At 40.4% G+C, this 20,186-nt stretch overlaps 1 protein-coding gene across 2 annotated transcripts in view; it reads right to left on the bottom strand.

The window, feature by feature from the left end:
• Nucleotides 1-20,186, bottom strand: part of NEBL (nebulette) — a 341,512-nt gene that overhangs the window by 218,779 nt on the left and 102,547 nt on the right. For both annotated transcript variants that reach the window (XM_035712965.2, XM_025464023.3), the window contains exon 3: nucleotides 3,517-3,601. In XM_035712965.2, the coding sequence (XP_035568858.1) occupies nucleotides 3,517-3,601 (85 nt within the window). The remainder of the gene's footprint in view (nucleotides 1-3,516; nucleotides 3,602-20,186) is intronic.

Here is a 20,186-nt window from a genome sequence, read left to right as displayed (position 1 = left end):
GTCCTCCACAGTCGGTGGCTGGCCAAGCAGGCATGCACCTGCTGTCTGCAAGCGGGAGAATGCCTGGGAACCACTGCCTACCACCAGCTCTAAAAAACTAACTCATGGTTTGCTTGTTTATTCTCCAATATTTCTCACCATTTTATTAGGACAATCTGGCACCTAATACAAATCCCAAAAAAGCTTGAGAGACTTTAACACTTAGGGGGAAAAAATGCTGGCAGTGTTTACAACCCTCTCAAAAAGACAGGGGAAAAAAGATAAAGGAAGAAAAAGGAGAACATTACAGTGCGTATTTATAAATAACTTTTTAGGTTGAACCAAATTTTAGTTTTTGTCTTTCCTTCATTTTGGCTCATTTGATAAGCTAATGAACTGAAAGAAAGGAACTAGTTTTAACCAAACTGCTAAAAGAGGATTTCAGAATCTCCAAATGTATGAGCAGATTTGACTCTTTTAGTATGGCAAATTATTACAAACAACTAATTAAAATGTTAATAGTCAATTTTCCACCAAAACTTTTGGGCTATTCAGATTTCTTGATGTCAAAACTCTAAGTTACTGCTCTGCCACAGAACCAAGTCCTTAATAGGTTAAAATTAAATCAATTGTCATGAATGAATATTACCACTTGGGTAGATACCTTTCTATGCCTTTGCAAAAACAGAAATGCTCTTATAGAAGTGTTTTCATCTGTCACCCAGAAAAATACTACTGCTGATAATGAGGAGGAGGAGGAGGTAGAAGAGGACTTCTTCCTATGAATGACTTTTGTACTTTATGCAAAATTCTACTTTGCATATGCTGCACTCCCCTCCTGTACTACAACTATTTGCTTATGGATCTCCCTTTCCAGGTGCCTTCTGAGTGAAGGGACCAGAGCACAGGTTAAGAGTGTGGGTAATGGGGGTTGGCAGACATCACCATGGACTGGGTTCTATTCCAAGCCCAACTCCTTACTAAATTTGCAAGGACAAGTAATCTAAAGTCCCTAAAGTTTGAGTGCTTCATTTAAATAGGGATAATGGCGCCTGGGTGACTCAGTCGGTTAAGCATCTACCTTCAGCTCAGGTCGTGATTGCAGGGTCCTGGGATCGAGCCCCGTGTCAGGCTTCCTGCCCAGTGGGGAATCTGCTCTTCCTTCTCCCCATCCCCCAACTTGTGTTCACTCCCTCTCCCCTGCCAATAAATAAATAAAATCTTTTAAAAATAAAGAGGAATAATAATCATAAATATGTGTCTCACAGGGCTGTTTGAGATTAAAAGAAACAATGCATGTAAAATCCTATGCCCAGAATATAGCAAGATGGATGATGATGACACCTTCATACCCCCAATGCCCTGCACAATTCATTGCAATAGTACATAGTCAATACATGTTTCTCGAATTGAGTTGAATTTCTCCATACTATTTATCTGAAGAAGTCCTACATTTCTTTCTAGAGATGACATTATACCAAAATCTGAAGAAGCATCTACTGCCTTCACCTGACCACTGCTTGGAGACTCCAGAGCACTTTGTGTGGTCCTCCATCAGCTCTGGCCCCACCAGCCTATCTGAAGCTTGCAGGTTGCCCCATGACAGCGAATAAAATCAGCCTTTTGTGAAACAGTGAGTTCCTTCTCTTTGCATTTCCAGAGTCAGGCATGTGGTAGGAAAACAGTAAATGCTTGTTCCTGGGCCCAGCTCAAGGCACCTGTCACCACTAATTTGAACCCAAAGGGAGCAATGTGCCTTCCAAGGAAGGAGACAAGTGTTTAAATCCAATCTTATCTCAACCTTCAAGGCTCCACTCAAATCCACCTCTAGCAGGTACCACTGACCAGTCCAACCTACATTCATCCCTCCCCTTGGGAATCCTTATCATAAATTAAAGATAGCCATCAGGAAGCAGGGTGGGGGAGGTAAGATTATGTTAGTCCTGTTTCCTCACACATCCTGTGAGCTCTTTGAAGGGAAAATTAATTAATTATGAATTCTTTTGCACAGAACAAGGACATGTCATAGGCAGGAAACAAATATTTGATTGCTTGATTTAGTTCTGTTTTCCAATGTGCTCGAAGTACTTCTCCAGAATTATCTAATTAATCCTAACTTGATGAGAAGAAAGGCATATTGGATCTGCACAGACTGGAGCCAAGTCCTGGCACCCTCCACAGTGTGAATGAGCAGGGGTGTCTTGCCGGCTCTGCAACACTGCCTCTCTTTGGCCAGCACTCAATTTTTTGAACTAATGGCTTAGCACACAAGAATTAGCATTTTACAAAACCAAAAACTAACTGCCAACCAAGTCTTCGTGGTGTTGTTAACCGGCAGCAACCTCTATTTTGAGTTCTACTTGCTCCAACTAAATGGATTGAGAAGTGGCCCCGAGACCCCGAGAAAGGGTGGCAGGAACCACAACGTCCCCTGTGAACACATAACCTTGCAGAGACGTCATTAGATCCGCTACAGCTGACAGCTAACGGCCCTCATTTAGAATAGCCACAACTGGCATTTTCACAGCGTATTAGCCAGGTTCCTCTTTGCTTTGCAAATTCTGCAATTCTCCTTTTCTTGTATCAAGGATTCTCAGGGGCCATACTAAAAATAAGAAGCCTTCACAGCCATATATCTGTTAACTTTCAAAATGCTTTCACAACTCACCACCTCTTTGATACCTGCCACCACCCAGGACAGGTAGACAAGACAGACGGTCTCACTTGATGTAAGCACAGAAAACCAGAGTGGCTGGCCCCAGGTGCCAGCCAATGAGCAGCAGAAGGACCACGACTCAGCCTACCCTCCCTGCTCCTTGGCGTTGTTTTACTGCAAGGTTGACCAACAGGCTGCCATGTTGTTCACCATCTTCCCACAGTGGGGCAGGCAAGATAATGTCTCTGAAAGGGAGTGCCTGTGTTTCTTCAGAGATGGGGTGTCCCTGCAGAAAATACTGCCACTTGAATCCCTCATCTTAACCAGTGTGTTTCACCATATTGAAGGCAGGTTTGCATCCAAAATGGTTGAGTGGGAGCCAATTGTGGTGTTCTAATCTTTGTTCATGCTGTCAGTGTGACATATGAAAGAAATATGAATAAAGTGACAGGATGAAAACAAAGCTAGTGGCTGGTGTGAGATACACAGACAGGGTGTTAGCCCCACACGCACTGCAACTGGGTCAAGTTAACACCTCTTCTTTCCCCTACATATGCGGTGTGGAAAAGCTATTTATAAAATGTTTTTAAATATTTAGGACCAAATAAATCAATATTGTTGGGAAACACTTACTCTGACCAGAACTCATTTAGTTGCCCTAGTCCCGTGTGAATAACAGAACCGGAAATATCAGGATGATCCAAAACCAGGAATTAAACAGATGTTCAGTGCTTTCACCGGGATGCCCTTCCGGGCCAGCCTTTCGTCCCCAAACCAGCCAGTGACCGGGTGTAAACAGAACAACAATGAAATCTCAGAAGAGTGGCCTTGTGACTACTAGTTAGGACCGATATAATAAAGATAGGCTTTTGCAAAGTTACCTGACTCTGCAATTCACTTTGCTGTTTCAGGCGAAGATTTTCAGGTGTGTCTGCCACCGTCGTGAAGGACTGCTTTGGGTAGTGTCTGTGGAGAAATTTTTTAAAAGAGCATAATTAAAACATCATGTTGCAAAGCAATGCTTTAATACCAATTGCTTTATCCTTCCCTCCCATCACAGTGCAGAGAGGTGTCTCTCCCCGTGGCTAAGGGCATCTCTGGATCATTATTCTGGGTCCCCTCTCCTCCTCCATTCTCATGACCCTCTACCACCAGTTACCCCACTCCCTCCCAAAATTTCAACCCTGTCTTCTCTATTCACTGCTTCCCATAAGCATCCAAGCATGCTCAAGACTCTCCTGACTTTTCCCACCTCTCCCTCCAACCACGCACTACTCTAGCCTGTGCAGCGAGACTCTCTTCTCTCCTCCAACAAGGCCTAACCTTACTGTCCCTGCTCATCTCCTCTCCCACTATCTCCTCAACACCATACATTCTGGATTCTAACTCCTGCTTCCAGATGTTTCTCTGGTCAAAGTTGTAATAACTTCCTCTGGATACATGCAATAGCCATCTTTTTGTCTTCCTCTTGCCTGACTGCTGCTACATGTGGGAATGTCCTCTCTCTTGGATTCTATGTCACCACACACTCCCAGCCTAGCTTCTCCCTCTGTGACTGTCCCTTCTCTATCTCCTGGGTTCCTCTCTGCCCATCCCCTTTGGGGTTCTAACACGGGCTTCTTCTCAGTCTATGTCGGGGTGATCACGGGGGTGAATTCATTGATTCTCAGAGCTGTGGGTGATCTCTGCATATGTGCTGATTATCCCCAGATCTAGCCCAGCATGCTCTCCTGTATCTCAGGGCCACTGGCATTTCCACTTGGGTATGGTCACACCCACCATAAACTCAACCAGTGTGAAACAGAACTGTCCAATATCCTACCCCATCCCCAAGACAAGTTCCTCCCTCTTACTTACTCTTTCATTTATTAGTGCCCAATTGCCCCAGCCAGAAACCAAGGGATAATCTGGCCTCCTCACACATTCAGTAAATCAATCACCAAGTCCATTGATTCTGTCTCCTGAATGTGCCTCGGATATATTTACATTTCCATCTCCACTGCATTTTCATGATAGGCCACATTTTCCTTTTAGGTAACTATAACACTTGCCAGTCTTGTACTTCCAATTCAAACTGCCAAACAAATACTTGAAAATGTCAATCTGATTACATTACTCCTTTGAGTACAACTGTTCAACGTCTTCCCATGATTTGAGAATAAAGTACAGTCTCCTATCTTCCAAGGCCCCACAATCACCCTCTACAGTCTTTCTGCTCACCCCCAGGCTCCATCCAGGGAGCTCACCTTTCCCGTTCCCACCTCTTCCCCCACACGCCACTCTCCCAGCCCAGAACACTCACACCCCGCTTCTCTGACTGACTACCCTTCACCACCTAGGTCTTGCCTTAGATGTCACTTTCTCCAGGAAGCACTCCTGGCCTTCCCAATGTGCCCTGGAATGTACTTTCCTTCCTGTTGTAATCCTTATACTCATCTGCATGCTCCTATTGACACATCTCTGTCTCACAGTACAAGGAATGTTCTGTGTCAGCGAAAACAGGCGGTCTTGTCTCTTGTCAGAACACACTCAGCACCTGCCAGTGTGTGGCTCACAATATGACTTCAACAATATGTGTAAATATTTATGTAAAGAAGAAAAGAAGGAAGAAAGGTAAGAGAGAGAGGGAGATAACCATGAGCCATGTGTCCACAGCACACGGTCAAGTCACAGTAAAGCTTCACCACGTTAAGTAATAGATGGTCACACACATGCAAACACACAGGCCCTCCCAGCGGTGAAGTGAGGCCATCTGCTCCCTGTGTGAGGAAGGCTACAAACACTGATTCATCTGCCTCCTCCCTATGCTCAGCTGGCATGGAAGCTGCTTTGACTCTATCACCACAAACGCTGTGGCACTCAAGAGCTGTCCCTCAAAGAGCCCCCTCCCTGGCCCCTCTCGTTGGTGATGTCCACCTTGTGTCTCTTGCTGTGGTTTCTCAAAAGTTCCCTCTGCCTCGCTCTCCTTGTAGAGGCTTCTTCGCAGCATCCTGTCCCTGGCTTCCCATGAGAAGGCTGATGGAGTCATCCCTTGTCAGTGCAAATAAGCTCTGTACATCCTACCAACAGTACAATAGCACTTCTGAAATCAGGATTAAAAATATTTTGTAGCCCTGTGGGATCATGGTAGGAATTGTCCATCATTGCCTCATTTTCCCAGCATTCTTCAGGAATTAAATGTCCTATATAAGGAAAGATTCCATTGAACTGAAGTGAAAACCCCACAACTACTGGTTGCATTTGAAATATTTTAATTAACATCCTTCAAAAACCTTTAGATAATTTTCCTGCCTTCCAAGAGCACATACAAATTAATGTAAATTTTGTCAGAATAACTTAAGGTCAGCTTCATAGATATTAACATATCACAATGTAAAGCAGTAGTGCTTTCAAAGTCTACCAAGGTTGGGATGACCTAGATCATAGGAAATCATGGTGTGTGCACGACTTAGGGAATGTAAGAGATCACTTCTCCCACAGCACTCAGCCTGGCACATTCTTCTTCCCTTCTTGTTTCCACCTTCTAATTCAAACTCAGAAACTAGACAGTGAACTTTACTTAAAATGTTGGTCAAAACTAGAGTATTGATTCAAGGGAGGAGGCCACAGCCCACAAGGTTTCTCCCTCTCTGCATCCTGGAGTCACAGCCTCTGTGGTAGGCATATCCTTTGGGTGCTACCTCTGAACTGTGCTCCACACAAAGAAGCTGGACAGACATCTTCTCTGTGTTCTGGAATATTTGCACGTCAGTATTGGACAGCTGAATTTCATTGGACTTCCAAATGTGGCAACTCTGCACTGCTATACTTTAAAGCTAAAATAACAGCATAGCACATGGGGTTTTTCTGAAATATATTCTGTGGAATAAAGTTTCACAGAGATTTTTTTCAGGGGTTCCATAATGTTTAATTCAAAAATGCTACATTTCTATTTTAACTTTGAAAACTGTAATTGAAATCTGCTCTCAAATGTGTTACAGGAAGTTTAGCCCATTGAGACTCTGTTGAACACCCAGTTAACTTTGTTTGGGGACAGACTTTGGGGGATAACCTGTTCCTGCCTATTTATGTTTAATTAAAAATTAAACAGAATTTTTTAAGTAAACATGATTTTAAAACTGAGGAGAATTTTAGATTGAGCAGGATCTTGAGGTGGAAAAGTGAACTTTGCTGAGGCAGGTGCAATCTGGAACTACTTCTCTATGGGTATGTGAATTTCCTCCACACGAGGCAAAAATCATTGCTATCTGGATATTAACAAAACTTCACCTGCCACCTATACCTCTCGTTCTGAAGTATCACTTCCTGGAAGTAACCTATTCTCACCATCTGACTCAACAATGAGAGGAGATGACAGATCTGAACTCAGAAAGTACATGCATGTAAATAAAACACCACTTTTATAAATCTGATTCTGGCATGCCATACGGAGTTCCATTTGGCCAACGGGCACACTGGAAAACAAACAAACAAATTGAAAAACTTCTGCTGTTTTGGTTTTTTTAGAAGACGTACTCTACTGACCGTGTGGCCAAAGCAGCAAACCTAACACGCCGTGCAATTACACTGAGGACTATAAACAGATGGCAATACTTTGTATTTTTTTTTCCAATCCTAAAATGTAATGATTCTGTAATGGTGGGTTCATCTGTATATCCAGTGGCTTTATCTAAAGATGCATAACAAGGGGTGTCTGCGTGGCTCCATTGGTTAAGCATCCGACTCTTGATTTCAGCTCAGGTTATGATCTCAGGGTTGTGAGATGGAGCTCAAGATTCTCTCTCCCTTCAAACCATAAGAGGGTCTTTACCATAGGAAGAAAACTGAGGGTTGCTGGAGGGGAACGGAGTAGAGGCATGGGACAACTGGGTGATGGGCATTAAGGAGGGCACATGATGGAATGAGCACTGGGTATTATATAAGACTGAGTCACTGACCTCTACCTCTGAAACCAATAATACATTATATATTAATTAATTGAATTTAAATTTTAAAAAATGATACTCTCCCTTTACCCCCCTGCCACTCCCTCTCTAAAATAAATAAGTAAATATAATTAAAAAAAAAAAAGCAAATAAAGATGCATAACAGGAAGAAATTATCTAAAATTTTGACCTAGGAGAAGAAGTTCAATTTAGTATTAATAACCAAGATAATAAATGCTGGGAGAAAGAAGAAATTTATATTTGAAACTACAAGGGATCATGACTAATATAATGGATGTTTTCAACACTGTGTCTAAACAGTAACATCCGTCTACACTAATCCAACAATATTCTGCTCTGAAGTCATAGTCTCAACTCTTCCCCACCCACCACACCTACAAAAAAAAAAAAAAAAAAAAAAGGAAACCAGATGCAGAGATAAACTGAGGGCCTAGTGGTCCCACATGGGATCACTAGAACAGATAAGGAAATTAACTGTAAGTTAACTGATGTCCTATACAGTTCATTCTAGCTTTTTCCCAATACCGTATTTAAATGGTGGTAGAAAGTCTTCAGAAAATAAATGTTTTGAACAGAAATCATAATGAAAGTAGATTTCTTTACCAGGCCTACAGAAGGTGTATTTCCTCCTTGTCCATATTAGGGGTCAGAATGTAAGACAGAAAGCAAGAAGGCATGAGAAATGATGTTCAAAGAGAAACAGGAAAAAAAAATACAAAAGAAGATGTGGATGAATTGGTACATTAATAAATTTACTGGAAAATAAATGTAATTGTGGAATTATGGCATATCATACATTGGGAGCTGCTGGAAAGATCTAAAGAATACCGTGGAATGTTTAAGCATCATAAATAGAAGTGTCTTCGCTGAAGCACACAAGAATTAGATGAAGTGTATGTATCAAACTAGGCTGCCAGCTGCAACAAACCCAGATTTCCATGAAATGCTATAATCAAAATAAAAAGAGAAAGAATCAAGATAATAACAGAAGACAACATCTGAAACAGCAAAGTTAAGTTACAGAAAGATTTCCAATTTTTTCTCTCTGTGAGATTTAGCTGATTTGAATAGAGGAAAGTTATATGCAAACCACTGAGCTGGTCAGAGTGAGAAAAGCAGTGTAAGCAAACTGCAAGCTCCATGGACACAGTTATAAGAAAGAATACTCTGGAGAATGTGAGCATCCAGGACCTCACTTTTTATCCAGAACCCAGTGGCCATGAGAGCACTGAAGCCAAATTTCCCAGGTTTGAACCTGGATCTTCTACCTACTAGCTGTATGTCTTTGGGTAGGTTTCTTAACCTCTCTGGCCTCAATTTCCTCATCTGCAAAATCAGCATAAGGGTAGCATCTCTCAGGCTTATTCCAAAATTACCACCTGTAAAGCATTTCAAACAGTGTTTGGCTCATAGTGAGCACTTAATAAAGTATCTATTACTAATGACAGTAATGTTATTATTACTGTTACTACTAGTAGTAGTACTTTGTTTGCTCTGCACTGCAGACTGACATAACCTCAGTGCCTCCTTACTGTCATCTATATAATGAGGATAAAAGACTCCTGGTTCTTTCATGAGGTTGTTGCTAGAACCACACAAAAGATCTTGATAAATGGAAAAATACTGTGAATGTGAGATATTAAGTAAGCCATTAGACATATGAAGTTAAGGTCTTTATGAATTTATTTATTGTAAATCATGTGTTAACATAGTGGTTCTTGCAGAAGACATTTGGTAATAGGCAAAGTCTGGAGACATTTTGGATTACCTGTGATTTAGGGCAGGTGGTGGGGTGGTGGGTACTCTTGGCAGCTAGTGGGTAGGGGCAAGGGATGCTGCTAAACATCCTCCAATGCAGAGAACAGCACCCCCCACCCCAATTATCCTGTCCAAAATTGCCAACACTGCTAAGGTTAAGAAACCCCAAAAAATAGACATAAATCTCTAATGTTATAGGAGTCCACTAATATTAAAACTGCCAGCTCTTTCTAACCAATCTCTAATCTTTATTTTCATTCTTGGCAAAGTCAAACAACCCCCCCACTTCCACACAATTCCCCAAATCTTTTGCCACACTGCAGTCAATTACTCCCGGCTGAGCCTTCTCCCTGGGGAGCACTTATTTCTTCCCTCTGTAGCTTTTTGTTTACTTGACCATGTTAAAGTTTCACTCAAACTAGAAAATGTGAGAGCAGAACTCCGATGTCAGAAGAATTTGTTATTATATCATCATTTCCTTACAAGCCCTGTGCAAAAGAAAGTTACTGTAGCAGGCCTGAGTGCTCTATTTGAAAGACCAGCTTACGAGGTTGGCCTTTGGCGAGTCTCTAAGAACTTGGATTTGGGGAGGGTTCCCACTACCATTAACCAATAAGACTGTGCCCAAACTGTTTGTACAAACAATAGGTTTATGCTGGACACTAGCTTTTTTTCTGGGAATCTGGAATTGGGTAACTGCCAGGCAAGAGGTGCCTCTGTGAATAGCCCCCAGTGAAAACACTAGGACTGGAATCTTTTACACGTTTTGTTGGTTGGCAACACTTGACACATGTTGTCACAACTCATCGCTGGGGTAATTAAGTGTGTGTGTCTCTTCTGGGAGAGGACCCTGAAAGCTTGTGCCTGGTGTCCTCTGGACCCGGCACTACGCACCTTTTCCTTTTGCTGATTTTGCTTTGTATATTTTTGCTGTAATAAATCATAGCCATGAATATAACTCCATGCTGAGTCCTAAGAGACCTTCTAGAGAATCATCAAACCTTGGGAGTGTTCTTGGGGATTCCTAACATAGGAATGTTTGTTTGTGTTTGTTCCTAACAACACTTCATTCACAAAAGAAAAAGTGTATCAGCATTTTTAATATATTATCTACTTTAAAAAAAAGCAATTTCAACTCTTAAGAACATTTAAAAGGAAAAGGTTCTGAACTCACAATATTAATCTGGCTTTCAGCCCTGATTTTCTGAATTAGATCAGGGTTCAATGACTTTGCTTTGGACCATCTTTTCATGTCTGATCTTAACCAAAGAAGTAATCTTATCCAAGGGCCACGATCATAACTGTATTGGATGGTGGGAAAATGATAGAAAGTTTAAACATAATTTTGAGTATTTCTCCCAGATCTGAACAACTCCATTGTTTCAGATCATTCAAAATTATCTTTCAGAATGAAAAAAAAAACCATTTTAAAATAAATCTATGATTACCACCAGAAGATCCTCTGTGAATTTACTTATAAATACGCACTTCAGCAAGAGAGAAAATAACTCCAAAAGAACAAGCTAAAATGCAAAAAGCAATGGTAAGCAAATAAAATGGTTAGTGTGCTTGCATGCACACACATGCACAAACATTGTGTGGAATAATAACAATATTATCTGAAGGGTTTTTTAAAAGGAAAGCTAACATACTGGATAAGCAAATTGAGAAGGTAGTATGAAAATTATTCTAAGGTCTTCCTATTCTTCAAGAGAAATGTTAGGCTCTTACTGAAATTTAGACTACTTAAGCAAATGTGATAATATTTTAAGGGTAATCACAAAGAATGGAAAATAGTACATGAAGTCAAGGCCTATCAAAGGGGAAAATCAAATTTTTAAAAATATCAAAATGCTAACTCAATAAAATAAAAAAAGTGGACAGAAAGAAAAAAGAAACATAGCATAAACAAGACAAACAGAAATTTAACCATTGGGAGAAACAGTTCAATAATCACAAAAATATAAATGGGTTAAAACTGTCAGCTAAAAGAGCAATAGAGTCATATTTTTTTAACTCGAATATAAAATAGCAATATTTGTGTCAGACAAATACACTTTTTAAAAAAAAAAGGCATTGAGGAACCTGGGTGGCTCAGTCAGCTGGGCTTCCGGGTCTTGATTTCAGCTCAGGTCATGATCTCAGGGTTGTCCCACACAGGGCTCTGCCCTCAACACAGAGTCTGCTTGGTATCCTCTCCCTCTCCCTCTGCCTCTCCCACCTGCAAACTCTCTCTCTCTCTCTCTCTCTCTCTCACTCTCTCTCTCCCTCTCTCTCTCTCTCTCTCTCTCTCTCTATCTCTATCTATCTCTCTCTCAAATAAGTATATAAAATAAATATTTTTTAAATAAAGGCATTAAGAATAGAAACACTACACAGTGATAAAGTTTCAATAAACAACAACAAAAAAGTATCATCCTCAATATACATGTACCTGACATTAGTCTCAACCAATTGTTTAAAATATGTGTATGCATACATATATTTAGAGAGATATACATGCATACAAAATCAAAGGGGAAAAATTGGCACACCCACCAACATGGTGAGAGATTTCAAACCCCCTCTCCCACTTATTTCCAGGTCATGCAAGGCAACATAAAATCAGTAAATATACCGAGTATGTGGACTATGGAATTCATTACAATAATACTGGTAATTTCTCAGGCACCTGGGTGGCTCAGTCGGTTAAGCCTCTAACTCTTGATTTTGGCTCAGGTCAGGATCTCATGGTTGTGGGATCAAGCTCCGTGTCAAGCTCCATGCTAACAGGGAGTCTGCTGGAGAGTCTGTCTCTTCTCCTTCCCCCTCTGGTTCTCCCCCTCTGCCACCCTCCACCCCCACCCCCACTCACACACAAGTGCACTCTCGCTCTCTCTCTGTCTCTAAAATAAAGAAATCAATCTTGAATATATATATATATATATATATATATATATATATATATATGTAATGTCTCCACACAGGGGTGGTATTCAACCCACTTAACAACCAGAACATCCTAGACACTCATCAGTCCAAAAGGTCTCAGAGCATGCTGGACCATGAGTTACTGGGAGGACTCACTGGTGTACACTGATGACCGCCAGCCTGCCTCCAAGCACTCCCACATGCAGGAAAAGCAGGATGCCAACATGTGCCATATGGAATGAGAATGATAAGAAGAACGGAAAACTCTCTCTGTTGGGATATCAACTCTTTAGACACGGACTCCTCCTCCCTCTGATAGAGCTTCCCTGAGGATGCTTGCATTTGAGCCAAGATGTAGTGAGACAAGGTAACAGTGTGAAACTGGGAGCAGAGAGACAAAATGAAGAAGGAGAGAGGGAGAGAGAAAGACTGTAACCCCAACTAGGATCAACCGTCACAGGCTAAACAAGAGAAACAACCACTAAGGAAGAAAAAGTATTGGGCACGAGATGCCCAAAGAGCCTCATGTTCTACTCAGAGAGATATCTAATGGCACAGCATCAACAGGAAGAAACTCATGAGGACACACAAGCCCTCTGACTCTTGAAGGAAGTGGGGACCCCAGGAATGGATGAGATGGAGCAGCTTCAGGCTGAAATATGAACTGGTGCATTTACATCTAAGTTGCTCTGTGTTCTCCCAAAAACTCAAATGTTAACAGATTTGTTTAAGGAAGACCTCCTCCAATGCCTAGAAAATCGGAACTGAAGCCAGCACCAGGCTGCCACAGCAAGAGTGGGAAACAACAGCGTACTTTCCTTTGTAAATGCGTTTGCAGCCTCAGCACACTTCGCCAGACACATCAGAGAGTCCCCCCAGTGCCATTTCCTTTCCCACTTGGAGCCCAAATCTCAGAAGGCCTGAACAGCCAAAGGCCAAGAGCTGGCCCTCCTCACTCTGTCCTCCAAGGCAAACGATGTGCAATCTCACGTCCCTAGTCTTTGGTTAGATCTCATTCCCCAAGAGAATATCTTAACTCTCACAATCATTGGGTTAGAAAGATTTTGTGAGTTGGTTTAAGAGCCAACCTGGAAGTTTTTCCCTTGGATAAAAGTTCCTAAGAAATTTCACAACTATTAATAACACTCAAAAATAATCCTCCTTGGGTTTATCCTTACAGGTGTGTAAAACTGTATAAATACAAAAATTCTCAGAGCCCCTGGGTGTCTCAGTCGATTAAGCGTCCAGCAATTAAGCGTCTAGCTCTTGATTTTGGCTCAGGTCCTGATCTAGGTGTTCATGAGAGGGGGCCCCACATGAGGCTCTGTGCTCAGTCGGAGTCTGCTTGGATATTCTCTCTCTCTGCTCCTTCCTCCACACATGCTCTCTCTTTCTCAAATTAATAAATAAATCTTAAAAAATATTCTCGCATTACATGGTTTAAGACTCAGATAACAACATGAGTAAATGAACAATTCTCCATTACTCCTACTGATATTTCAGATTGAGTACTGTCAGGGGAATCACCAATTAACGGGTAGAGGCATTTTAAGATATCTTTTTACGTGTTGGGGTCCATTTGGACATTTTCTATCTACTAGAATCCCTTAAGTAAAAATTTGCTAGTTTACCATTAGCACCATTCAACATCAGCCAAGACATGTTATATATATAATTCTATTCCTGACATTTTTCAGGATCTTTGGGTTTAAATGCATCTTTCACTATCTTGCTGTGTCATTGATGTGATGTCTATTCATGAATTTCCTTCCACTGCCATCATCTCGTTCTTAATTCCACCACTAATCTTCTTCCCTGTAGCACCTCCATAAACAACTCGCACATAATGCCGCTGGTTGCAAAACATCAATTTTATGATAAAAAAAAAAAAGACAGTGAATTAGAGCAAGTAAATGGGGAATGCTCTTCAGAAAGAAGGCTTATGAGCGCTGCTGGTAGATCACATAAAAGCGAAAAATGGATTATGATAATGCAGGCCTCTCACACATGAAATACAAGCCCCAGCTGAAAAGAGGTACAGAATACAAACCCCTGGCTCTCCAAAGGGCAGTCGATAACCTGTCTAACAATTTGCCAAATTCTCTTTCTGGCTGAAAGGGTCAAAGAACTTGCCACCTTTTGATTTACTTCCCCACCAGGACTCCATTGTAACTTCTACCACGTATTTACAAAAGAAGGCATTATCAAAGGGATTACACAGGAAACCTGACCTACCACACTGTGAAATGCTTATCAGCTATTGGAACATGTCACCTAGATTTTGAAGAAGAGTACAAAAGGTGAGAAATTAATACACGCAGGCACACTCATGCACGCACGCACACACACGCACGCACACACGCTGAGATGTTGTTTAAGAAAAATATGAGCTGTCGGAGGACAGTCTATTCCCTAGGCTGTTGCTGATACTGACCACGGTAACGCCCCAACACGGACGTACGTCTGTATGGCTGAGCAGCTCGTGATTTGTGCCCAGGAACCCAAACGCCACAGGTGATTATGGCCAAGAGGAACACATGCCGATTTGGGACTCAACTATCTAAGACAGTCCGACAGTCTGAAAAAATATTAAAAATAGAGTTTATACAAAAACAACATTAGAAACACAAAAAAGATCATATTAAATTCTTTTGCCAAAAATAATAAATACAGCACCTATTTAAGTGCTCACTATCAGGCTACATATTTTCTATAAAAATGGTATAGACTCCAGATAAATGTATGGCCCAAAAGTCAAATAAATTATGGGAAACTAATAATGAATAATTATTATAAGAAGAAGAACCACCAGCATTGGCATAATGGTCAATACCTAGCCCATGTGCTATCTCCCATACTCAAGACTGACATGATTAATCATACCACCGTGTCTAAGCAATCCAGAAAAGACCCAACTTCCTTCTCTACACAGCACTCCAAGCAACGCTGCCAAACATCTTGGACCTCAGGCTAAGTATCCTTGCCACCAGTGGACTGTACTTCTTTGACAATTGGCAGATCAGTTGTTTCCTAATTTTTCAGGCTACAAAAGTATTATCAAAAAATTAAAATCTATTGAACCATCAGTCTCCACTATGCAATGAGAAAAATATTCTCATAGAGCAGGGGAACTCTTCAACACACTTTCATTTGTTCAGTTCCAAACTCTGTACACTAAATTTATTTAATATGGTTTCAGAATGGGCAGACTGAGAAGAACAAATGAAATCATACCATAATTGGCATCTTTTACACCAGTATGTGTTAAAGAAAATGAACTCAATGTCAGATAAAACATTGACAACTACTGTATTACTGCCTGTCCCCTCTGCCTCTACCAAATCACTCCCTGAGCATTCATTTCCTGGGTATCTCAATGCACAACCTAACCACAAAATAGATCAACTCTTACTTTAAGCGTACTTCTTTCTGAAAAATTAATTAATTAAAAATAAATGCACTTTTTTCTGGCTATTTGATTATATAATTGAACCAACACCAAACAGGTCATTGTACTTCTTCTGTATTCAGTGCCAAGAATGAAGAGAAAGATCCTCATTTTGACTCTGATGAAATGTTTTCATCACAGCTAAATGGCATGGGAAGAAAAGGAGGACTTTGTGAAAGGTCTGAAGTACATTTGACATTTTAAAGGAAACATAATCATTACCCTCAAAGTTGTACATATTAGCTTCCAAACGTTTGGCTTATATAACTTCAATAGTGTTGGCAGAAATGGCAAACCAAGCACCTCCCAGCCTACTGGGAGTATTTTATACACACACACACACACACACACACAGACGTACAGAGAGAAAGAATGTAAGTTTTGAAAAGAATAAAAGTATTGACAAAGGGAAGATTAAAGACACCTTAGTTGTTAGTTCAATCAGACAGGGTCAGATTGATAGGAAAAGAGAGCTCTGGAAATGTCCCCAGGGTCACCAAGTGGTTGAGAACTACATTCAGACCAGCTTCTCAGCCACTTCTCTTCTCCATTTACTCCCTGTACAGAGCATATTCCACTGGCTTCTCTGGAGAGGTATTTACCCCATGGAGACACCTAGGCCTGTCTGTGAAGAAAGTAAGAGATCAGCATCTGGACAAATCCTGTCTTAAGGTCTGTGATGAGAAGGACAGGCCATTGGGTGACCTGTGGACATCTACATCAGACATGGGGTAGAGGGAGGAGGGATATTCTAAAGCACCCAACCCACAGAGTACAGCCCTCTTTGCTCATGTTTTTGTTCTGTTTGTTCCAGGACCTTGAGTCTCCACCTTAGCTGGCCCCATCTGTGTACCTGGGAAGGTGTACTGATAGCCCTGGCCACTCACAGCACTGCAGAAGGCCATGGTCAGCATTCTCACTCCAGGGTAAGCCCTGCTGGGGACTCAGAACCTCCCAACTGCAATGGAGACCCCTTCTAGCTTCCCATAGTCCTCAGCCTCCTCTTCACTCATAAAAATGGACAGATAGCCAAAGACTCCCAATTGTGTAAGAAAACCCAAAAGCAAAAAAGAAATGGACTAAAATGGACCCCCAAAAATAGCAAGAAAGAAAATGCACACAAGAAAAAAAAATAGCTAAAAAAAGAAAAAAAAGAAAAAAAATAGCTAACCCTGGAGGAAACAGAATTCATACATAAGAACTTGGAAAATCATTCAAGAGGATATTACATCAATTACATAGAATAATACAACATAATCAGGTTATATCAACATTGACATCAACTTGCTACTGAAAAAAATGCGAACCAAAAGCACCCAACGAGTTACCAGAAGATTTAGAAGTAAAAATATACTTGAAATGAATGGCTCACATGGACTGGGGAAGTGGTGGGGTGGACAGGGGAGCTGACTACCAAGGAACAACAGGAAAGAATTCTCTGGAATGTGGAAGTATTCTGTATTTTGATCACTAGTTAGGCATCTGACTCGACTTCAGCTCAAGTCATGATCTCAGGGACGTGAGACCAAGCCCCCACATCATGCTCCATGCTCAGCCCAGAGTCTGCTTGGGAATCTCTCTCTCTCCCTGTCTCCCTCTGCACCTCCTCCAGCCTGTGCACTCACTCTCTCTCTCACTGTCTCTCAAAATAAATAAAATCTAAAAAAAAAAGAAAAGAAAAGAAAGAGGTTCTCATACCCATTTACTGCATCTCTCCATTGGCTATTTTATATCAATACCCATGTATTATTAAACTCACTCTTAAAAGTTTAGATAGAATACAGTTTATTCTTTTTGGAGTATGGTTCTATGACATATGGTTCTATGTTCATATGTTCTGACATATGCATGTAGTTGACTGACCACCACCATGATCAAAATACATACAATTCTCCAGGGAAGACTATTTCCATAATCTATACTTTCGATGCCACTTTTCTAAGATTTAATTTTGTAGGATCAATCTATAAACAAAGCACAGACAACTTAACCATAATTACTGCATAAATGTAAATATTATAAATATAAACCTTTTAATTTGCTTCAAAGGTAAATATCGATAGATAAAAACAAAGCTTTTCCTCAATAATTTTTAAGAGTCTAAAGGACTCCTGGAACCAAAAAATTGAGAACCACTGGTTCAAACCACTGTAACGTTTTCTTTTACTTTAAATCATAAACATTCCTAATCAACAGAATTGTGTACTAGACTGAAATCAAAGTACACATTAAAGAATCCTGATTTTAGAATAGATATTTGCTTATTTGTGAGATCCAGAAAATTGACAAGGAAAATGACTTGAATGTTTTGCTAAATTAAAGAAAAATACTTTAATGAATAAACAAATAAATAAGATAAAACTTTAGTGACTTTTTTTTTTAGATTTTATTTATTTATTCATAGACAGAGAGAGAGGCAGAGACACAGGCAGAGGGAGAAGCAGGCTCCATGCAGGGAGCCCGACGTGGGACTTGATCCCAGGTCCCCAGGATCACACCCCAGGCTGCAGGTGGCGCCAAACCGCCGTGCCACCAGGGTTGCCCTAGTGACTTTTTGTCTGAATCTTCAAATTCTAAATTGGTGAGATTTAATTTAATGAGGTGGTATTTATTAATTATTTGAAAAGACTGTAATGGTTAATATTAAATAACTTAGATTTTAATCACCTTACTGATAATTTAATTTTCAAGTAACTGATTTTCCCTCTTATCCCAAACCCCAAAATAGCTATTGCAGCTTTCATATTCAGATGTGTTTTCTGGAATCTGAATAACCTGCCAGCTTCGTTCTAGAGCTACAGATGCTCTTTGCATTAAAGCTTACAAAGATTCAATACTATAATAGCACTGTGAAGACTGAATAAAGATGATGCCATCCTTGCCAATAAAACTGAGGGAAGATTCAAACTATAAGGAGGAAGCCATGGAGAACAAAAGGAGAGTTTTTTATTTAAAAGACAAATTGCTAAAAAAGACAAAAAGAAAAAAGAAATAAAAGAAAAATTGCTTTTACTAGAAAATAATGAAATGTAAAAGGGCATGCTAATTTAGTTTATGGTTCCTTATTGCCAACCTTCAGCCCATTCTTAAGTCCATTTAATTTAAAATAACTAGAAGGATACTTATAGAGGGAGCCATACTGCATTCCCTCTACTATGAAAGATCCAACACTAATAATAACTTACATCTAGTGAGAGCTTTCACCATGATGTGAGGCCCTACTCCAAGGACTTGTATTCAATATCTCAATTAATTCTCCCAAAGACCTTATGAGGTAGGTACTCTTATCCCACAGCTAGTAAGTGTTGAATCCAGGTAGTAACACAAGTCTGCCCTATCAGGGGTATGTGTGCTGGAGCCAGTTCAGGCCGGTTTATGAGAGCAGATTGTTAAACTCTGGGGAATTGTGAGGGCAAATTGCTAAATATGGCATTTTAAAAACTTAAAGGGTGTAAACTTAAAAGACTTAAATAAATTACAATACATGCAAAGTTAAATACTCCAATCTCATCACTTCCTAATTACTTGACTATATCTTTTATTTCTGTGCTTGCTGCTACTTACGCCTACTTGCATCAATAAAGGAACACTGTATATTCTATGTCATTGTGTATCTCTTCCCAACCCTATGTTCTGTAATGTCAAGGGGCTGCCTTAAAATTAACCTTGGTGGTTGTATTTTCACCTCAAAAAAATGGCAGACGTTACCAATCAGACCTTCTGCTCTCCCCCAGAGCCGGGTGTTAAACATTTACCAGCACACCCCTGGATTCCTCCTGCAGCCCACAAGCTCTTAAGGCAACAATGTTCTCTGTCATCTGATAAACATTATACATTAATTTTGATTAACAAAAACAAATGGCTTTCACAGGGAGGCTTTGCTCCCACTCAGAAAATTAAACCAGATCAAAAGTAAAACTAGTTCACTCCATTGAACCATTTAATTAAGTTCTCATTGGAAGACTTTGCTTTCTGGTTCAAAAATAACATTTCGCAAGAAATAAAGGAGAGGTGGGAAAAATCTGCTCTGTAAACAAACAAAAAGAGTATGTTTCCACCAGTATCTTCCTGTAACCTACTTAACCACATCTTCTAGGGAAGACTTACATCTGACAGAAGTAGTTCTCTTTCCCAAATATAGTAGATTTTGTACATATCTTAAAAAGGGTCTGAGATTATAGCTCAGCAATACTCTTTCCTCAGTACATACTATCCCCTTTTCGTCCGATGCTTCACATCCAACAGATGGTAGAGCCATTTTTGATGCTTTTCTTCTTTCAATAAAATGGAGCAACACCAACCAGTTGTCAATCTACAAAAAGACAGCACTCGACATTGACTAATTTAGAAGCAGCCTTGTCAGAATTTTGAAAGCCTGCAATCATAAAAATCCAAGATCTTCAAGTGTGCTTTCTATGCACAATGAGAGAGATAATTAGCTCCTTTCCTTGAATACTTAACTTTCCCATATAAGAGAGACAGCTGCTAG

Source organism: Canis lupus, chromosome 2 (genome assembly GCF_003254725.2).
Source record: "Canis lupus dingo isolate Sandy chromosome 2, ASM325472v2, whole genome shotgun sequence".
Lineage (NCBI taxonomy): Eukaryota > Metazoa > Chordata > Mammalia > Carnivora > Canidae > Canis > Canis lupus.
This window is presented reverse-complemented; position numbering and strand designations above follow the sequence as displayed.